We start from the raw sequence: 16,787 nt of genomic DNA, 5'->3' as shown, positions 1-16,787 counted from the left end.
AGACACACAATATGTTAGGGATATGGCACAATTAGTTGATAGGGTTTGACAGATCGAATGCTTGAAAGCCGAAAAAACCAAAATTGGTAGATACCATAAGAAAAAGAAAGCAGATACCATCTTTGTCATTCACGACAGGATATTCCCATCCCTTGATGACAACTTTACATGTCTTGCTATCCATAGATTTTAGGAATGCCATCATCCTTGATTTCCAATAGTCATAGTTGGAGCCATCAAAGATTAGGGGGGGTATCTGTTAATAAATCCTCGTTCCTTGTCCATGGTACTAGAAAGTATATTCCCCGGATCTCACCCAGAAATAGAGCAGGGTGCCTGCTCTGATACCAATTGAAATTCTAGTATGTAGATCCTGGATGTCGTACATGATGTCAAGACACCAGGGTCAGCACATTATCACACCACAAACAATGTTAGGATTTAAAAAACAGTACAATAGGAAATAACACAAGTAGTTGTTAACCCATTTCGGTGCAACATCACCTACATCTGGGGGCTACCAAGCCAGGAAGGAAATCCACTATCACAAAATTAGTTTGAAGTTATGAACAACCTCAGATTTTACAAACTTCTCACCTAATCTCTACCCGTGGATGTTTCTATCTAAGACTCTCCTAGATATGAGACCCCTCTCATTTCCCTTCAACCATACAACAACTTATAACACAAAAATACAATCCACTCTTGCTTAAAAGCTTATGAGGGATTGACAGTTACAACTTAATAACTCAGGTCCAATTCAAGTATCGAGGAGATACTCGAATGGCTCACGCAATACAAAGACACAAAACCCTAATTTAGACAATATCCTGCACTGCTTTGATACCTTATTAGGTTTAGAAACGATCTATAAATAGTAGTGGAAAGACATGGGCTTCGGGCTTGATTCATAGCAAATCCAAGGACTCTGCACAATCTTCTGCAGATTTGGTTTCAATCAGATCAGATATTTCCTAAAATGTTTTGAGATCTTTACTTCGTAAACAAGTCAAGGCAAAATAGTCTTTTGTTTTTTAGAAAACGTTATACATAATTCGTGAACTAAATCTTCAGAGTATCTTCAGATAAACCATAAAAGGAAACAAATCTCACACGATACTAAAATAGGTCACACTCCACTATTGAACCAACATGGCAGGACATCTAATTCAACATCTGACAATAATACTTGTTTTTTCTAAAATGCAGCCAATCACTACATATCATACCTAACACACTCCAACATCTGTTATTTTCTTGCCCTATCATGAAGAATATCTAGGGTCTATGTGTTGAATTGGATTCAAGTTTGGCATAACCCTTTAGAATGGAATGAGGAATTGAATTGGTTGATGACCCATTGTAAGGGTAAAACTTGGAGATCCAAGGTCCTCAAATGTGCGTTCGCGGAGATGGTTTATGAGACTTGAAATTCATAAATCAACATTGTTTTGGCAACAAAATTGGTGCAAACAATATTGGTCCTACAATCATTGATGCTTTAATTTATAGATGTTGGACTAGCCCAACCTAAGACACCACATTAGTCGATTTATGTTTCCTTAAGTTTGATTGTTGTTGTTTTGTTGGTTTTGGCTAGATCTTTGATCGCCTTACTTGCACTGTAAATTATTTTTTGGATTTTAATAAAATATGTATTGCTCCAAAAAATCTAATTATGATTAAAGTCAACAAAAATTTATCATTTAATAGTTATAATTGATTAAAAATGCAAAATAAAAAATGTTTACTTTATATATAAATTAAATTCATATTGAAAAATAATATTTTTTAAATAAAGTATAAATTTTTATAAATAGAGTAAAATTTTAAAATAATTAGTGTATTCAATGCGTTAGTAAATTTTTAAAAATTGAAAATTATAAATCAGTTTAAATACATTAAAAAAATATTTTAAATTATAAATCATTTTATAATATAAATGAAATTGTATTGCTGTTTGTTATATCATTATAGCATACCTCTAAATATTTATTATCAACTTTTTAATTCTTTCAGTTTATATTTTTTTATTATTAATACAAAATAATTTCTATAATTATTATTTAAGATATAGTATTTTTATGAATGAAAACGTATGGCTATTTTTTATATTAGTTATAATTTTTCTTTCATAATATATATATATATATATATATATATATATATATATATATATATATATATATATATATATATATATATCACGATTACACTCGAAGAAGAGATTGATCATTGTAAACCAACTTGTAACTGCAGTTGTTCAGGATCAACCAAGGTCGAAAAGAAAAAAAACTCCAAAAGTCTAATTCAAACTATCATATAAATACTCACTCTAGGGCTAAAATATGTATGATTTATGTTGGTGCACAAGGTGATAAAGATGAATAATGGAAACAAGAGAGAGAAGAGAAAATAATAACAAATTTTCACTACTAAAAAAATTGGTTACACAGAAAATGCACACACACACACTGCAAAAAGAATAAAGGTGTAGTTTGTTCACACCACTCGCTTAAATACAAGTGGGACTTAGGAGAAATACTAAAATATCCTCTAACAAACTTTGTCTACAAGTTATTGAAAATGAATTAATTCTAACACCATCCCTTAATTCATATTCAGCTTAACCAAAACTAAAAACACCAACTACATCCCTCAAGCGGAGAAATTGATCAGTTTTGACCGCCTTCGTTAGTACATCTACCAACTGCTTTTGGGTGCTACAGTGCACAACTTATAGCACCCCATTTGAACCTAATTTTTTAGAAAGTGATACTTAGTCTCAATATGATTGTTTCTCCCAAGCAGCACTGGGTTATTAGCAAGATTGATTGCAAACTTGTTATCAATGATCAACTTCAGAGGCTTGTTTACTTTGATCTTCAGATCCTGCAGTAAATTCAGAAGTCACACAGCTTGACATGCAGTCACAATACTTGCAATATATTTTGCTTCATAGGTTGACAAAGCAAGAACTGGTTACTTCTTAGAACACCAACAAATAGGACTTCCCAGAACCTTAAAAAAACATCCAAAAATACTTCTTCTATCAACTTTGTCTCCACACCAATTAGAATCTGAGTAACTCAGAAGTTTTGAGTCATTTTCAGCACCAGAAAGGAACAAAACTTCATACTTCAGATTTCCCTTTATATACCTCAGAACTCTGACAGCAACTTGGTAATGAGATCACTTCGATTTACTCATAAACCTACTCACAATTCCAACTATATAGCAAATATCAGGCATGATATTACACAAATACATCAGAGACTCTACCAATCACTTGAACATTGTTGCATCTACACCATCACCATCAGAATCAGAATCCAATTTCTGATTTATATCAGCAGGTGTGACAACAAATTTACAATTCAACAACTCAAATCTCTTAGAAGCTCAAGTTATTCTTTCATGGCCTTCAACCAGACATTCTGCTTGAGAGCTTCTTGTGTACTTACGGGTTCAGAGTATACTAACATGGAACACTGAATAACTCCCTCTTCAGAATCTGTTTCAGTGTCTTGCAACATGTCAAACTCTACAAACCTTCTCGGAGTGTTTCTGATTCTTTATGGCCTCTGAACTTGTTCAGAACCTCATGATTCTAGAACAGTATCAGATTCTGAAACTTCAGAAATACCGACTTCAGAAGCATGACCACCTTCAGAATCTGGAATATTCCCATAATTTAGACTACCACCAATGTTTGAATCACTATCAGAATCTGGATCAGAATCATATTCTTCCTCCGAATCAATCTTGCCTTCTGATTCTGACTAACTCTCAGAATCATTTCCAGGCTATGACTCATCTTCAAAATCAGAATCAATATCTTCAGAAGTTCTTCCTTCAAAAGCTCCACCTCCAGAAGCTCCATTTCTAGATATTGGATTACCTCCAGATTCTAGATCATCATCATAATCTAGATCAGAATTAGATTCACCTTCAGAGTCAGACTCACCTTTAGAGTCTTATTCATCTTCAGAGTCACCTTCATACTTATTTTCTGATTTTGACTCACCTTCCGAGGCAAAATCCTCTTTAGAGACAACTTCTCCTTCAGCTTCAGAGTCATCTTCTAACTCAACTTCAGCTCCAAAACCCTCAAATTCTGACTTTTCTTTAGAACCTTTAGATTCTGACTCATCTTCAGAACCTTCATATTCCGACTCATCTTCAGATTCAGACTCGTATTGAGAATCAGACTCGACTTCAAATTCAGAGTCATCTTCTGACTCTGACTCATATTCAAAGTCTCCTTCAGAATCAGAAATTACCAATCGCACAGGTTCATCATCATCATATTCGTAAGCCATCAATAGCATAGGTTCATCATCAGAATCCCTTCTGACTATGTTTTCTTCTTCTGACTTTCTTTCCATGTTTGACCAACAGTCCTTAGCAAAGTGGCTAAACCTATTACAATAGTAACATTAAACCATTATCTTATCAAGCTTCTCCTTTCCCTTCTAATGTTTCTTCTCATCAGAGTTGGAGACTTCTGACTCCTGAGACCTACCATGTCTTTTCTTGGCTTCTGACCAAGTCTTCTTCTGGTCTTTCTTGACAAAAAAAATATTTCAGAGCCTACTCTACCTCTCTCTCAGAGGTTCTTTCAGTCAGACGCAACTCTTGCGCCTCTAGACTGCTTTGCAGCTCTTCTATTCTCATGGTGCTCAGATCCTTAGAATGTTTAGTTTCTACAACGATGTAATCAAAATGAGGAGTAAGAGGTCTAAGTACCTTCTCAATGATACTTTCTTCAGAAAGTATTTCTCCACACGAATTTATCTCATTTGTGATCAGAATCACTCTGGAGATATAATTAGGTTCCTTCTCATTGTTCTTCATGCTGAGATTCTCATAGTGTTTGCATAGTGACTGAAGCTTCACGTTCTTCAGTGATGCATCACTGTTGTAGCACCGCACTAGTGTGTCCCTACAAGCTTTCATCGTCGTCGAATCATCGATTTTCTCAAACACGTTCACATTCACACACTAATGGATGTAAAACAAAGCCTTCTTATCCTTCTTTGTTAGATCACACTGAGCATTTCTTGTGTATATGTTGCATTTTCTGAAAGTGCAGCCTGAACGTAACCTTCATTGATGAGATCAAGAACATCTTAAGCTCTAAACAATACACGCATCTGAATTATCCAACGATTCCAGTTCTTGCCATCAAAATTGGAAGCTTGGTACTCAGATTGTCATTTCCATTCATCTTCAACCTTGTGCAATACACTCAGATCTCACCTAAACACAATGTTTCCCAATCCTGGAGAATCAAGATGTGTGATTCTGTTACAATTCTTAACAAAAATTCAACACGATTTCTCCGAACAGAAATCAATCACACAACGCCTCACCGTTTCACTCGTGTTTCCCATAGTGTTTCCCTATGGATCTGAACCGAAGCTCTAGATACCAATTGTTGGTGCACAAGGTGATACAGATGAACAATGGAAATAAGCGAGAGAAGAGAAAATAATAACAAACTTCCACTACTCAAAATGGTTACATAGAAAATGCCCACACACACTGCAAAAGAAATAAAGGTACAGTTTGTTCACACCACTCACTTGCTTAAATACAAGTGGTACTTTAGGAGAAATACTAAAATACCCTCTAATAAACTTTGTCAACAAGTTACCAAAAATGAATTAATTCTAACAATTTATTTATTCAAAATTCACTCCATTTACAATATTCCACAAACTAACTTGAACGTTGAAGTGTTAATATTGCAAGTCCACATTCACCACCACATCAAATAAACATGTCACATCATCTCAAAGGCTTACACCACCAATTATGTTTCCACAAGAACAATAGATAAGTTCAAATTTCCTTGGACCATTTTAGATCATTTATCTTGGCATAACAAGGAGGCTCTAAATGACCTAACTTATTATAAGTTGTATTTATAGATCAGACGATTAGATTTCTTTCTATCATGGAAAATATTTTTAGGCAATCTATTAGATGTATAACCTATACCATTTTTATTAAATGAAGGCTTTTGATTAGAAATGATTAAATCAAACTTATCTTTACTCTTAGTTAATTTTTCTAAGTTTTCATGCAAGTTGGTTATTTCATTTTTCAGAGATCGACAAGATTCACGATTATTTGATTTTAACGATTCACTTCTAATACTAACAATTTCTTTACCAAGAATCTTATTTATATTTTCTATAAATTCAATATAATTCTTAATATCAATAATGTTCTTCTCTAATTTCTCATTTTCTTTAACAAGCTTAGTACTGAATTTAAAGAGTTGTTGGCGAGTTAAAGAAGTTACCTCAATATAATCTTATTTATCGTATGTGGCTTTAAGACAAACATGTTCTCGTCCTTTGGAGATTCTTCATAAGATTCCTCAAAGGTATTGTCAGTTATATTCTTGAAAACATATTTGTATGAATCTCTCGGTGTTTCCTTCATTGATTCATCGTTCGTTGTTGCCTCTTCTTCACGGGAGACTTGATATGAGGGATATTTGAAAATTATTCATGAAGTTAACTTGATATGAGGAAGATATTTCGAGAACATCTTTTTTCTTCCTTGCAAAGCTGGATTAACTTCATGAGTTTATTGATGATCTTCTCCTTTATAGATTCTTCATAAAACTCAACAAACACACTACTATATTTTGAATTGAGGATTGGATCAGATCTCTAATTCCAACTTTTAATTCTTAAATAGTTGTTAGATACAAAATTCTAATATAACCTCCAAGGGTTTCAATGGTTGAGTACCATCTATAAGAATGACTCTCATATTCATTTGGCATTTCAACTTCCTAAATATGTGTGTTCATTCTCTCTTACTCAATACTCAGAGAAACTCCCTGAATCATCTCAAGAGTGTCTCACACTTCCTTGACGGAATCACAGTTAAAGATGTAACAAAATTCCTTAGAATTTAAAGCATTTATAAAAAGATGTTTAACTTTAAAACCAAGTTTAATTTTTCTCATGTCCTCTTCTGTCCAATGAAAATCAACTTTATTTACTATTTTATCATTAAAGAAAAAAGTAGGCATAAACAAACCATTGATTAAAACATCTCACATTTCAAAATTATTTTCTTTTATAAAACTTTCAAATCTAGTTTTTCACGATTCAAACCTTTAACCATCAAATAGTGGAGGTGTATTTATGAAAAGACCTTTGTTAAAACTAGAAGTGTTTACAATCATCATCTTCCTCATTAAAGGATTAGTCTTTGAATAGGAGTTAGGATCTAATGCCAATTGTTAGACAAATGACTCCAAACACAAGAGAGGATGAATTGTGTGGATTTTAAAAATGATGACCAAATAAAAATATTTGATAAAAACAGAGTTTAAAAATAGTTTATAAAACAAACAATCAGTAAGCAGCAGAATAAGGAAAATCAGAGTGAAAAGAAAGAAATATAGCGGAAGTAAATAAATGACTAAAATATAAAAAGTTAAGGGAAGAAAAAGATGCACTAGAGATTTATAGAGATTCGATCTAACCACTTGACCTAATCCTCTCCCAAAGAATTTCTTCTTGTAGTTTTCACTATGATGTTAGTTTTTTCAAAAATTTCTTTTTGATAGTTTCCTTACAAGAGACTGGGATATTTTAATAAGTTGATCCCTCAAACCAAACTAGAGTTTTAACTACGGAGACCTCTCAACAAATATGAGATTTTACCACCAGGATAATCTCGAACCAAGCGAGATCTTTTAACACCAAGCTAAAATTATGAACCAAACAAGAGTTTTAATTACAAAGACCTCTAAATCAAACATAGGTTTTACCAAATTCACCTCAACAACCAAATAAGAGCTTTTCAATTGGTTTAACTCACAACCTATAACAAACTTCTCACAATATAGATATTATAACAATGCCCTCACACCAAGACCAAACATCTCACAGATAAAAAAATCACTCTCAAAAGCACTAATGTAAAAGTGAAGATATATAAGAGAGAGAGAGAGAGAGAGAGAGAGAGAGAGAGAGAGAGAGAGAGAGAGAGAGAGAGAGAGAGAGAGAGAGAGAGAGAGAGAGAGAGAGAGAGAGAGAGAGAGAGAGAGAGAGAGAGAGAGAGAGAGAGAGAGAGAGAGAGAGAGAGGAGAGAGAGAGAGAGAGAGAGAGAGAGAGAGAGAGAGAGAGAGAGATTCAAAATATGTTTTTCTGGTGCCAATGAAACAAAAAATAGCCATATATTTATAGGACAAAGTGTGTCTCAAATATGGAAAGAATTCATGAATTTTTAATGCTGATAACCGACTATGCATATCGCATAATCGATTATGTACTTCAAATATGAAAGATTTTTAAATGGTGTCGTCATTAATCAATTATAAGATTTAATAATTGATTATTAAGGTTACAAAAGTGATGATTGACTATCCCAAATGGGCTAATCTGTTATGCCATGTAAAAAAAACCTTGTAATTGATTTGAATGAGTTAGGCCTAAAAACATTTTCCAATTGTTCAATAAAATTAGATATATTTTTTTTATCATTCAAAAATATGGATGTGATTTGCCTTATAATTTTAAGAGATAATCTTATATCTTTACGGACATCGATCACTCGACATTGACATGATGAGCTTTTATACTTTCTTTCTTTCACAACTCTAAAGATTTAGAAATCCTTGCTTGATTCAACATTTATTCAATACTTCAATTGAGACTTCAAATCTTCTATTTAATGATGCTTAATAACTCTTCTTGATAGACCTCATTTTAGGGGTATAAGTTTTCGAGGAGTTAATACTGAGGTCCCTCGTTCTGCTTATGCTCTATAAGACCTTCAATTTCTGGTTCAATTTCTTCTTCATCCGACACTATTATATGAATATTTTTATGATGCAACTATTGATATTCTAAAGTTTCATGACATAAGAAACATAAACATATTTCCATCTTCTCTTCCACTTCCATAGCATCCCAAGTTTTCACTAATTTATATTTCGCAGTCATCTTGCGCGCCAAATCGAAGACTCGAGATACTAATTAAGACCGAAAAATAAATTTTAAGAACGAACCGATAAAATCTAAATCTCAAAATAGGTATTCTAATAATTTAGAATAAAATCTAATACAAATGAGAGATTAAGTAATCAGAATTTGAGGGGAAAAATAATTTATAAAATATTGATTGATTGATTTTCAAATGAGACACAATACCTTTAAATACAACTATCAATGCTAAAAGAGTGAAATACATAAACCATTATTTAAAATAAACTAATAATCTACTACTTAGTTTTATATAAACTATTATTTAAAATAAATTAATAATCTAATATTTAATTCCTGTAACACAGTTTCTCAAAGATTCTTTTGAAACAACCTTCTCTTGTTATAAAACTCATTACCTATGTAATCTCATCTCGAATCTTCCTCTTTGGAGACGGTTTTTCATGAGTTTGTAACTTCTTATCCAAAAGTTTAACCATGATATCACATTCCAAAGTGGCACATGTGTCACTTAACGAGTAATCATGCCTCAAATAACAACTTGTTCTCATTTCACTCAACTAGAATATCTTAGTCTTATAATCGACACATACCAACAATTGAATAAAATATTCTTAAAAATGAAAAAAAAAAAGAATATGTCAATAGAATGTTATAATTCTATTCTAGTGTAAAACTAGTTTAGACAGACAGTTTAATCTCTAAAAAATATAAAAATATTTAAAGATTTTTAAAACCCCCAAAATATCAGTTACTAATTAAAATAAATTCAAAAAAAAATTTAATTTAATTAATTCTAAAATTAAAAAAAGAAAAGATAATAAATGGATAATTCAATACCCAATTTATTTAATTTTTAAAAGCACAAGTTAATATTATCCATAATAAACTTAGGTGTCAACATCCAACACAACAAAGAAATGTGGCAGAAAAATAACAGATATCCCTTCACATCAGGCTTTCTTTAGTGGAAGTGTTGGGGACCAAAAATATAGTAAACACAACTCAACAAGGGAAAATAAGAGCTTAACAAATTATCATAATAATAGTGTCAATAGAGAATAAAATAGATTAAAGTTCACAAACAAATGAGTGAGGTGTGAGTATTTTGACACAAGTAACTTGGGGATAATATTTAACAGAAAACCTCTTGAATTCAAATGTTATAAAAAAGAGAAAAATTATACACACAATCTAGAATCATAATCAATTTAGGATGATAATTTACAGTATCCATAGTGTAATGTTATGCAAATCTCTATAAGCTAGGTGATAAAAATAGAAAAACATGTTTATCTATCTACTAAGGGAACAAACTCACTATTAACAAAATCTGAAACATAATGAAAAAAAATCTCTGCCTCACAGTCTCCGCATGTTGTGGTATATTTCATCTGCTGACCAGAAAGTCCAAAATGCTTTTGCACGACCACTCAACTTTCTCAGCTTATATGCTTCAACCACTACCACATGTCCATTGATGTAGACTCACATTCACATACGTCCTGGTTTGTCTCATTTCAATAATATGACATCATTTCTTGGTCCGTGAATGATCTATGACTCTAGATCATTTTTAATGCCATCAAGCATAGATGGAGACGATGCGCCGCTAACTCTGCTGGGCAATGGTGTATTCCTTCGTGAATGGCGTTTTGTAGGTACAGTAGCACTCTCAGTTTCCCACTTTAGACTCATTACATCTTCCTCCTCATCAGCATCCTCAAGGCTAGCCTTAAAAACTGGATGAATATAAGCATGTTGAAGGTAACCTTTTATGTTCAGGTTTGGGTCTGTAGCTCGTTCTAATGTATCTTTCATCATTGCTTCCTGTGTACAGATTTACAAAAGCAACATAAAAATTACATGATAGAGGAAACTGAGTTGCAGATTTGGCCAGCGGTAAAGTTATGTATTCAAGCATAAGAATTAGTTGTGTTTCAACAATCAGGTGTACAGTCGTAAATTCTAGCCATTTAAATTGTTATAGCTCAATGGTTTTAGGGATATCTAACAATCGAACAGATGATAACTGAAACAACAAACTCCACCATCAATGAACACATCATAGCTTCTTCAAATTTGAAACAAGCATCCAAATGACTAGTTGACATACCTGTAAGGGATATTTAGAAAATGCAGATTCGAAACGGCCTTTGCAGTATATATGGAACCATATCGTCAGTACCGGGAGTGCAATGAGAAAAGGAGTTGATGAAGCAGCTCTTTTGGTGGTTAAGAGTCCCATAAGAACGAGCTGTGAGACTATCAGTGCAATTATGACACGGAAATGGACATCAGGCCAGAATGCAGCACCACTCTCGTATTCTTGATTATAAACATTGATTATCTGCAATTAGAAGTTAAGAGTTTTCATCTTGTATATGGCAACACAAATAGGGGACCCAAATAGGCCACAGCATAACTCAAGCATCTCATTACCTGATGGCGGAACACAACATATGCCAACCCAAAGAAAATTATTATGAAAGGAAGAACAGTAGGTGTCACTGCAGCATAGACTAGGCCCAGCAGAAAGTACAATTGTATGCGGGGTTCTCCAGTGTTGAAACCTATACTTCCAGGATCCATGGCCTCTTCCCTGTCCTTTTCAGTCTTAACCAAGAAGAAGTTCTTCAAGTGATATATAATTAGTGGTTTCAACATCAAAACCTCAGCAGCTATACCGGACCATCCATCAACCATTATATAGGTGATGAAGAAACTTGCTTTTAAAGGAATTGCAGTGCCAATTGTTATGGGATATCTGAGAATAATATACAAGGAATCTTAATCATACTAACACAGTATAAATAAGACATGCTTGTAGCATAGTGTCTAACAACTTTAACTGTAAACAAAAATAACATCATGGTTCTTAAACAGCTAAAAAGCATAACCAATAGTGGAAAAAATCCCTTATGTATGTACTAGTATAATTTACATAAGCTAATAAGTTGACCACAGATAAAATCAACATTACCAAAAAGTTTCATATCCATGCAAACTTTTCAGTGCAGGAGAGCAAATGGATGCACTCCAAACACAGGAAATATAATGCCAATTAAAAATGAAAATATAATTATCAAAGGAAAAGGAAAGAAGAAGCTACTGTCTTAAATTGAATGACTTACTGATTGGCTGGTTGGTGAATGAAAGAGTCGAGCTGTTGAAATGCTGTCCCGGTAAGTATGTTCCCAAGAAATATATTCACAAAACTAAAAAGGTAGAATCTAGAAGCCGATCTTCTCTCAAGAGAAGATATAGATCCAAAGCCTTCAAATTTTGACATCATCATCAATATTGACGGTAAGAAGATAAGAAAAAGCTTCAATGCAATACCAGGTAGAAAACCCTGAATGAATGACTTAATGAAAGGGCTGCACAATGAAGTTAATTCAAATAAATAAAATCCAGTGAGTAATGTGGACATAATCATATCTCCAGAGATCCAATTTTGAGATTAGACTTACACACTAACAAGCGGCTTCAACCATGGTGCTGCTTTCTCTATTCCGTCAAGACTCGCAAGAGCTTGTACTATTGCAATGGGGATCATGAAAAAGAAAGTGAGAAAAAAGAACGCAACAGCTACGATCAACCTTCTAACAGTTAGGGAAACATATGGAATCGCTAAGTTTGGCCAATAGACGTCCCGTGGCTCTGGAGCCCACTCAGTCAACCAAAGTGTTGGATTTCTGGTTTGTTGGGTTTGAGCACAAACTGCAGCACCCCATCGACTTTTAAAAGAAACAAATGCAGCAGGCATGGTAGACTTGGGATCATTGGTGACCTTATCCCTCTCTAAAGCTATCTGCAAAAGGTGATAAACTTGAATCACAGTAAGTATCATGAAAATTTCTGAAAGAACAAATATGATTATGAAACAACAATAAGGCCCAAAGTTTCCGCATATGTTATCCCATTTAAAATTTTATTATGGTAAACAAGTTCTTTCACTATCTCTTGAAGTCTTTCAAATTTCAGTTTTAGTTCAGGCGACCCATCAGAAAACTATTTATTACATCAACAGTTGCAAAGCAGCTAGTTAGTGAGATAACTCGTCAAAAGCAGAATAATATTAATGCACACACTAGATACACTAGTTAAAGTTTAGCATATCATCATAGTCTGTGACATTAATTCTGCAAAATTTATATTTAATTACTGTGTTGGAATAATTTTTTTTATTAGCATAATGAACTTATATTACAAAAAAAACTGCATGCAGTGTGGGGTGAAATTTATAACAGAAAAAGATTATGGTACTTACTTCTTTTGACAGCTTGTCAATTTCAGTGGTGTAATGATCAATAGAATCTACTTTCGTTCCACAACAACCAAGGAAACCAGTCTGGTAAAATATAAAAGAAAGATTGTGGTAAATCTGAATATCATTATACCAACATTTGAATGCACGTGAGATTAAAACTTAAATACCTTCATTTCTGGTCTTATTGAAGTTCTGTCCAGCTTATTTTGATAATAGATGAGCCAATTCTGCATCTTGCTCTTCTTTTTAACCAATTTTGCCAACCGGTTTGCATTATAAACAACCTATACAAGTGTCGCAATAAAGATGCTGTCACACACTATTTTTTACTTTCCCAAATAAATGGGCAAAATTAATCTGTTGCACTAGATCTAGTTAATAATCTACTCCATGTTTCATAAACATTATCTCAGAATCAATTTGACAAACAACAGGTTTAATATTATCTCAGAACTAATTTGACAAATAACAACTTTCAAAATGTTTACCACCCAAAGTTTCTTAAATTTTAAATATCAAAATCAACAAGATGATTAATGAACACAATATTCTGGTAGCATAGTGTATATAGTAGGAACCAACCTGGTGAGTCAGATAGGTATTCGAATGGTTGACCAGAAAGAAGTGCTCCACAAGCTCACTAACAGATTCGTCAGGATCTGGTGGAATGTTTCTAACGAGCACCTTCAAAATAATATATATTCTATAAGCAAAATATGCATGAAGGAATATCTCAATTTCAACGCGTGACAATTCTGCCCGTGATTTTAATTTCCCCAAACTGGGTTATAGTAAGATACTGACAGATTGGAGAGCTCTTTGGTGTTTAAATTATCTTTTTTCTACCTCGTTTTATTATTTTTTTACAAAACTTTCCGTTAGTCTCTTTGTCGTTTCTTATGTCTTTGATATGTCTAAATACTGCACAGCTGTCATCACTATATTGTTTTGCTTAATTACTCACTTATATGAATAGCTGGGTTCTTATTATGAATGCCAAATTTCTAGCGAATCCACACCGGTAATCGACCTATTTTAAATGTAGAAAGTAACAATTGTGTCTACCTAGAAATAATGACTCAGTACTGCCTCTAAATACTATGATTAGGTTGGTGGTGAGGGGATTTGGTATGTATGAAGTGTTAGGTTCAACATTTTTGTCACCATTACACACCTAAAATAAAAAGGATACCCACTCTAACACAAGAAACATAAAACCAGAATTTGACGCTTCATCCAAAGCTTCCAAAAAAAGATAAAAATAGTTCTTAAATGGAGAACAATTTTTTTTTACCGAAAATTGATCAGGACGACGTTTTTCTGCTGCAAGAAACTGCAATCTCATTGCGGCAACTTTTCCATACTCCTTCATCAAAATATAGCATGTCCAGAAGGTAAATGCATAAGCAGCTATTATATGTGACCAAAACCTAGGATAGAGAGTAAAACTTTAGAAAATCACAAGATTTAGCAAAAATTTCAGAAAAGCCAATACTTGAAAATAGTTTACACAATCAAATACTAACATGAATGCACCATAAAAGCAACTATACAGCTCTAACCAATGAAATAATACAAAATTGAAAACAAAAAATTGATAATTGGAATGGAGAAGTTATAGGATACTGATGAGAACAAATATAACTAAGATATAATAACGGTATCTTGAGAAAAGATGCAAAACAATCAAGATTTTTTACAGTTAACAAATGTACTTCTAGTTGCACACCCAGCTAATGTCTCGACTTAGTTAATCCATATATATTTGGTCAAGAATACATCTTGACATGCAAGTACTTTGGATATGAAGACAATTCACCAAACAATATCAAGAAGAAGAAACAAAACTGTAATTGCACTGAATGATACTAGTTTTCAAACCTTTCGGATCCACGCTGGACATTTGAAATTGAGAGCTTATCAATGTCACTGGAAGTAATGTTTTTTACCCCAGCTATTTCTAGCCCAGTGCTTGTCCAGTTGACAGGAACCAGCATCGCCCACGCCAGAAATGCTATAGGAACAAAGATTTTAAGTCTGAACAAAAAGAAACAAACAAAAAATCAGGGATCATATTCACCAATGTGGTATTCAATTCAAACATTGTCCATGATGATGACCATACCCCAACAAGTAAATCCTCAAGTAAACAACAGAATCCAATCCAGCATGATCAATAAGCTCAGGCTCTGGCATTCTAAGTGCAGCTGGCATCCAATTCAAAAACCTAATATATGATCTCCAATCCAAATTAACAACCTTTCTCACAAAGGCTCCTCCATGCACAGGATCCGTTCTTAAACCCTTGAGATACCATTTCGGAAAGTATACCCTATCATTCAATGGCTGAAGCCTCAAAATAGCAAATGCCACAAAGAAGATAAATGCACTCAAAATATTAATCCCAGCTGCAACCCCAATATCTTTCAGTGAGGCCATCTTTTCTTCCTCTAGAACAAATCACAACTCTCCTGAGAACCAATTAAACCAATTGAATAAACAAAATTATAGATTAACTAACACACAACTAATTTCATACATACTTTAATAAACATAAGCATAACATTTCTTTCCATACTATTTACAGCAACAATATATAACTCATTTCTCATCTACCCTAAATTTCAAACATCCAAAAAGGAAAGTAATTTATCATAGCTCATAAATTCCCTTATTTTGGTTGAACTACAACAGAATCACAAATAGAAAGCTTTTTTCTCATTATAGAAATAAAAACTCACATGAATTAGTATGTAATTCTATCCTAAACAGTTAAGCTTAACAAAACAACAACAAAATTGAAAGGAAAAAGATGAAAAAGTTGATACTTTGTAGTTGTCGCCAAGGATGAAACCCTCAAAGCATGTATAAATCGAAGATCCAAAGGCGAATCAAAGGATATCTTGAAAACGAAAGAAAGCAAGAAGATTCCAACACCGTTGAGGAGTGAAATGAAACTACATGAATTGGAGGTTTTCCTGTTGTACACACCAACTAGTAGTGTGGATTATCGTTGAGATTAGGTTAGATTGAAGAAAGAGAAAAAGGTGGAAAAAAAAGAAAGTGGTGATGATTCTTAGTTGTTACGTTATTGGTGAATATGAGAATATCTTAGAAGATCGTTCTTTGTACCAGTGAGTACTTAGAACAAGCTTAAGCTACCATTATAAAACACTGATTTTTCCTTATTATCAATTAATTAATTAATTAAAATAAATTGTTATTATTGAAATAAAAAATAAAATGAAAAAATGCGGATAATATTGTTGTTGTTGTGAGGAGAATTCGAGAAGAACAGCAAATAAACAGGTGAGCATTGATTGTGTGAAGTAGAAGCCGATTGTCGGCAAAATGACACGTGGCGTGTGGTAACGGCTATTTCTCATTAGTGTTTTTGAAGAGTTGGATTCACGCGCTGAGGTGGGAAGTGAGGAGGAATCGGATTCGATGAATGGAAAGAGGCAGAGAGTGGGAGAGAATGACAGATAGAGAAAAGCGACGCGCGTATCCCGTGTGTGGAATGTGTTTCTTTT

General features: G+C 33.3%; 2 protein-coding genes across 2 annotated transcripts; both read right to left on the bottom strand.

Moving 5' to 3' along the window:
• Positions 1-3,806: 3,806 nt before the first annotated feature.
• Positions 3,807-4,388, bottom strand: LOC127135728 (lisH domain-containing protein C1711.05-like). Its single transcript, XM_051062370.1, has 2 exons — positions 4,028-4,388; positions 3,807-3,928 (listed from the first exon to the last, which is right to left on the bottom strand). Exons 1-2 carry the CDS (start codon positions 4,386-4,388, stop codon positions 3,807-3,809), a joined length of 483 nt encoding a protein of 160 aa, XP_050918327.1.
• A 5,727-nt stretch (positions 4,389-10,115) lies between these two features.
• LOC127138339 (protein OSCA1) lies at positions 10,116-16,531 on the bottom strand. The gene is made up of 12 exons (XM_051064763.1): positions 16,083-16,531; positions 15,380-15,725; positions 15,136-15,291; positions 14,549-14,684; positions 13,837-13,938; positions 13,422-13,538; positions 13,255-13,335; positions 12,455-12,795; positions 12,116-12,361; positions 11,424-11,748; positions 11,098-11,331; positions 10,116-10,811 (listed from the first exon to the last, which is right to left on the bottom strand). The coding sequence occupies exons 2-12, from the start codon at positions 15,691-15,693 to the stop codon at positions 10,539-10,541; spliced, it is 2,325 nt and encodes a 774-aa protein (XP_050920720.1). The 5' UTR covers positions 15,694-15,725; positions 16,083-16,531; the 3' UTR covers positions 10,116-10,538.
• Between the last annotated feature and the right edge of the window lie 256 nt (positions 16,532-16,787).

The sequence above is a fragment of the Lathyrus oleraceus genome, chromosome 4 (assembly GCF_024323335.1).
Source record: "Lathyrus oleraceus cultivar Zhongwan6 chromosome 4, CAAS_Psat_ZW6_1.0, whole genome shotgun sequence".
Taxonomy (NCBI): Eukaryota; Viridiplantae; Streptophyta; class Magnoliopsida; order Fabales; family Fabaceae; genus Lathyrus; species Lathyrus oleraceus.
This window is presented reverse-complemented; position numbering and strand designations above follow the sequence as displayed.

Bases quoted from the DNA above. Each gene is read 5' to 3' on its own strand.
- LOC127135728 (XM_051062370.1), bottom strand. From the start codon at position 4,388: ATGGAAAGAAAGTCAGAAGAAGAAAACATAGTCAGAAGGGATTCTGAT. The intron at 3,929-4,027 runs GTGAGTCAAAAT...ATTCTGATCTAG, and splicing joins AGAGGATTTTGCCTCGGAAG to ATTATGATGATGATCTAGAA.
- LOC127138339 (XM_051064763.1), bottom strand. From the start codon at position 15,693: ATGGCCTCACTGAAAGATATTGGGGTTGCAGCTGGGATTAATATTTTG. The intron at 13,539-13,836 runs GTTGGTTCCTAC...ACACTTGTATAG, and splicing joins ATACCTATCTGACTCACCAG to GTTGTTTATAATGCAAACCG. The intron at 12,796-13,254 runs GTAAGTACCATA...CACCTTTTGCAG, and splicing joins TTGACAAGCTGTCAAAAGAA to ATAGCTTTAGAGAGGGATAA.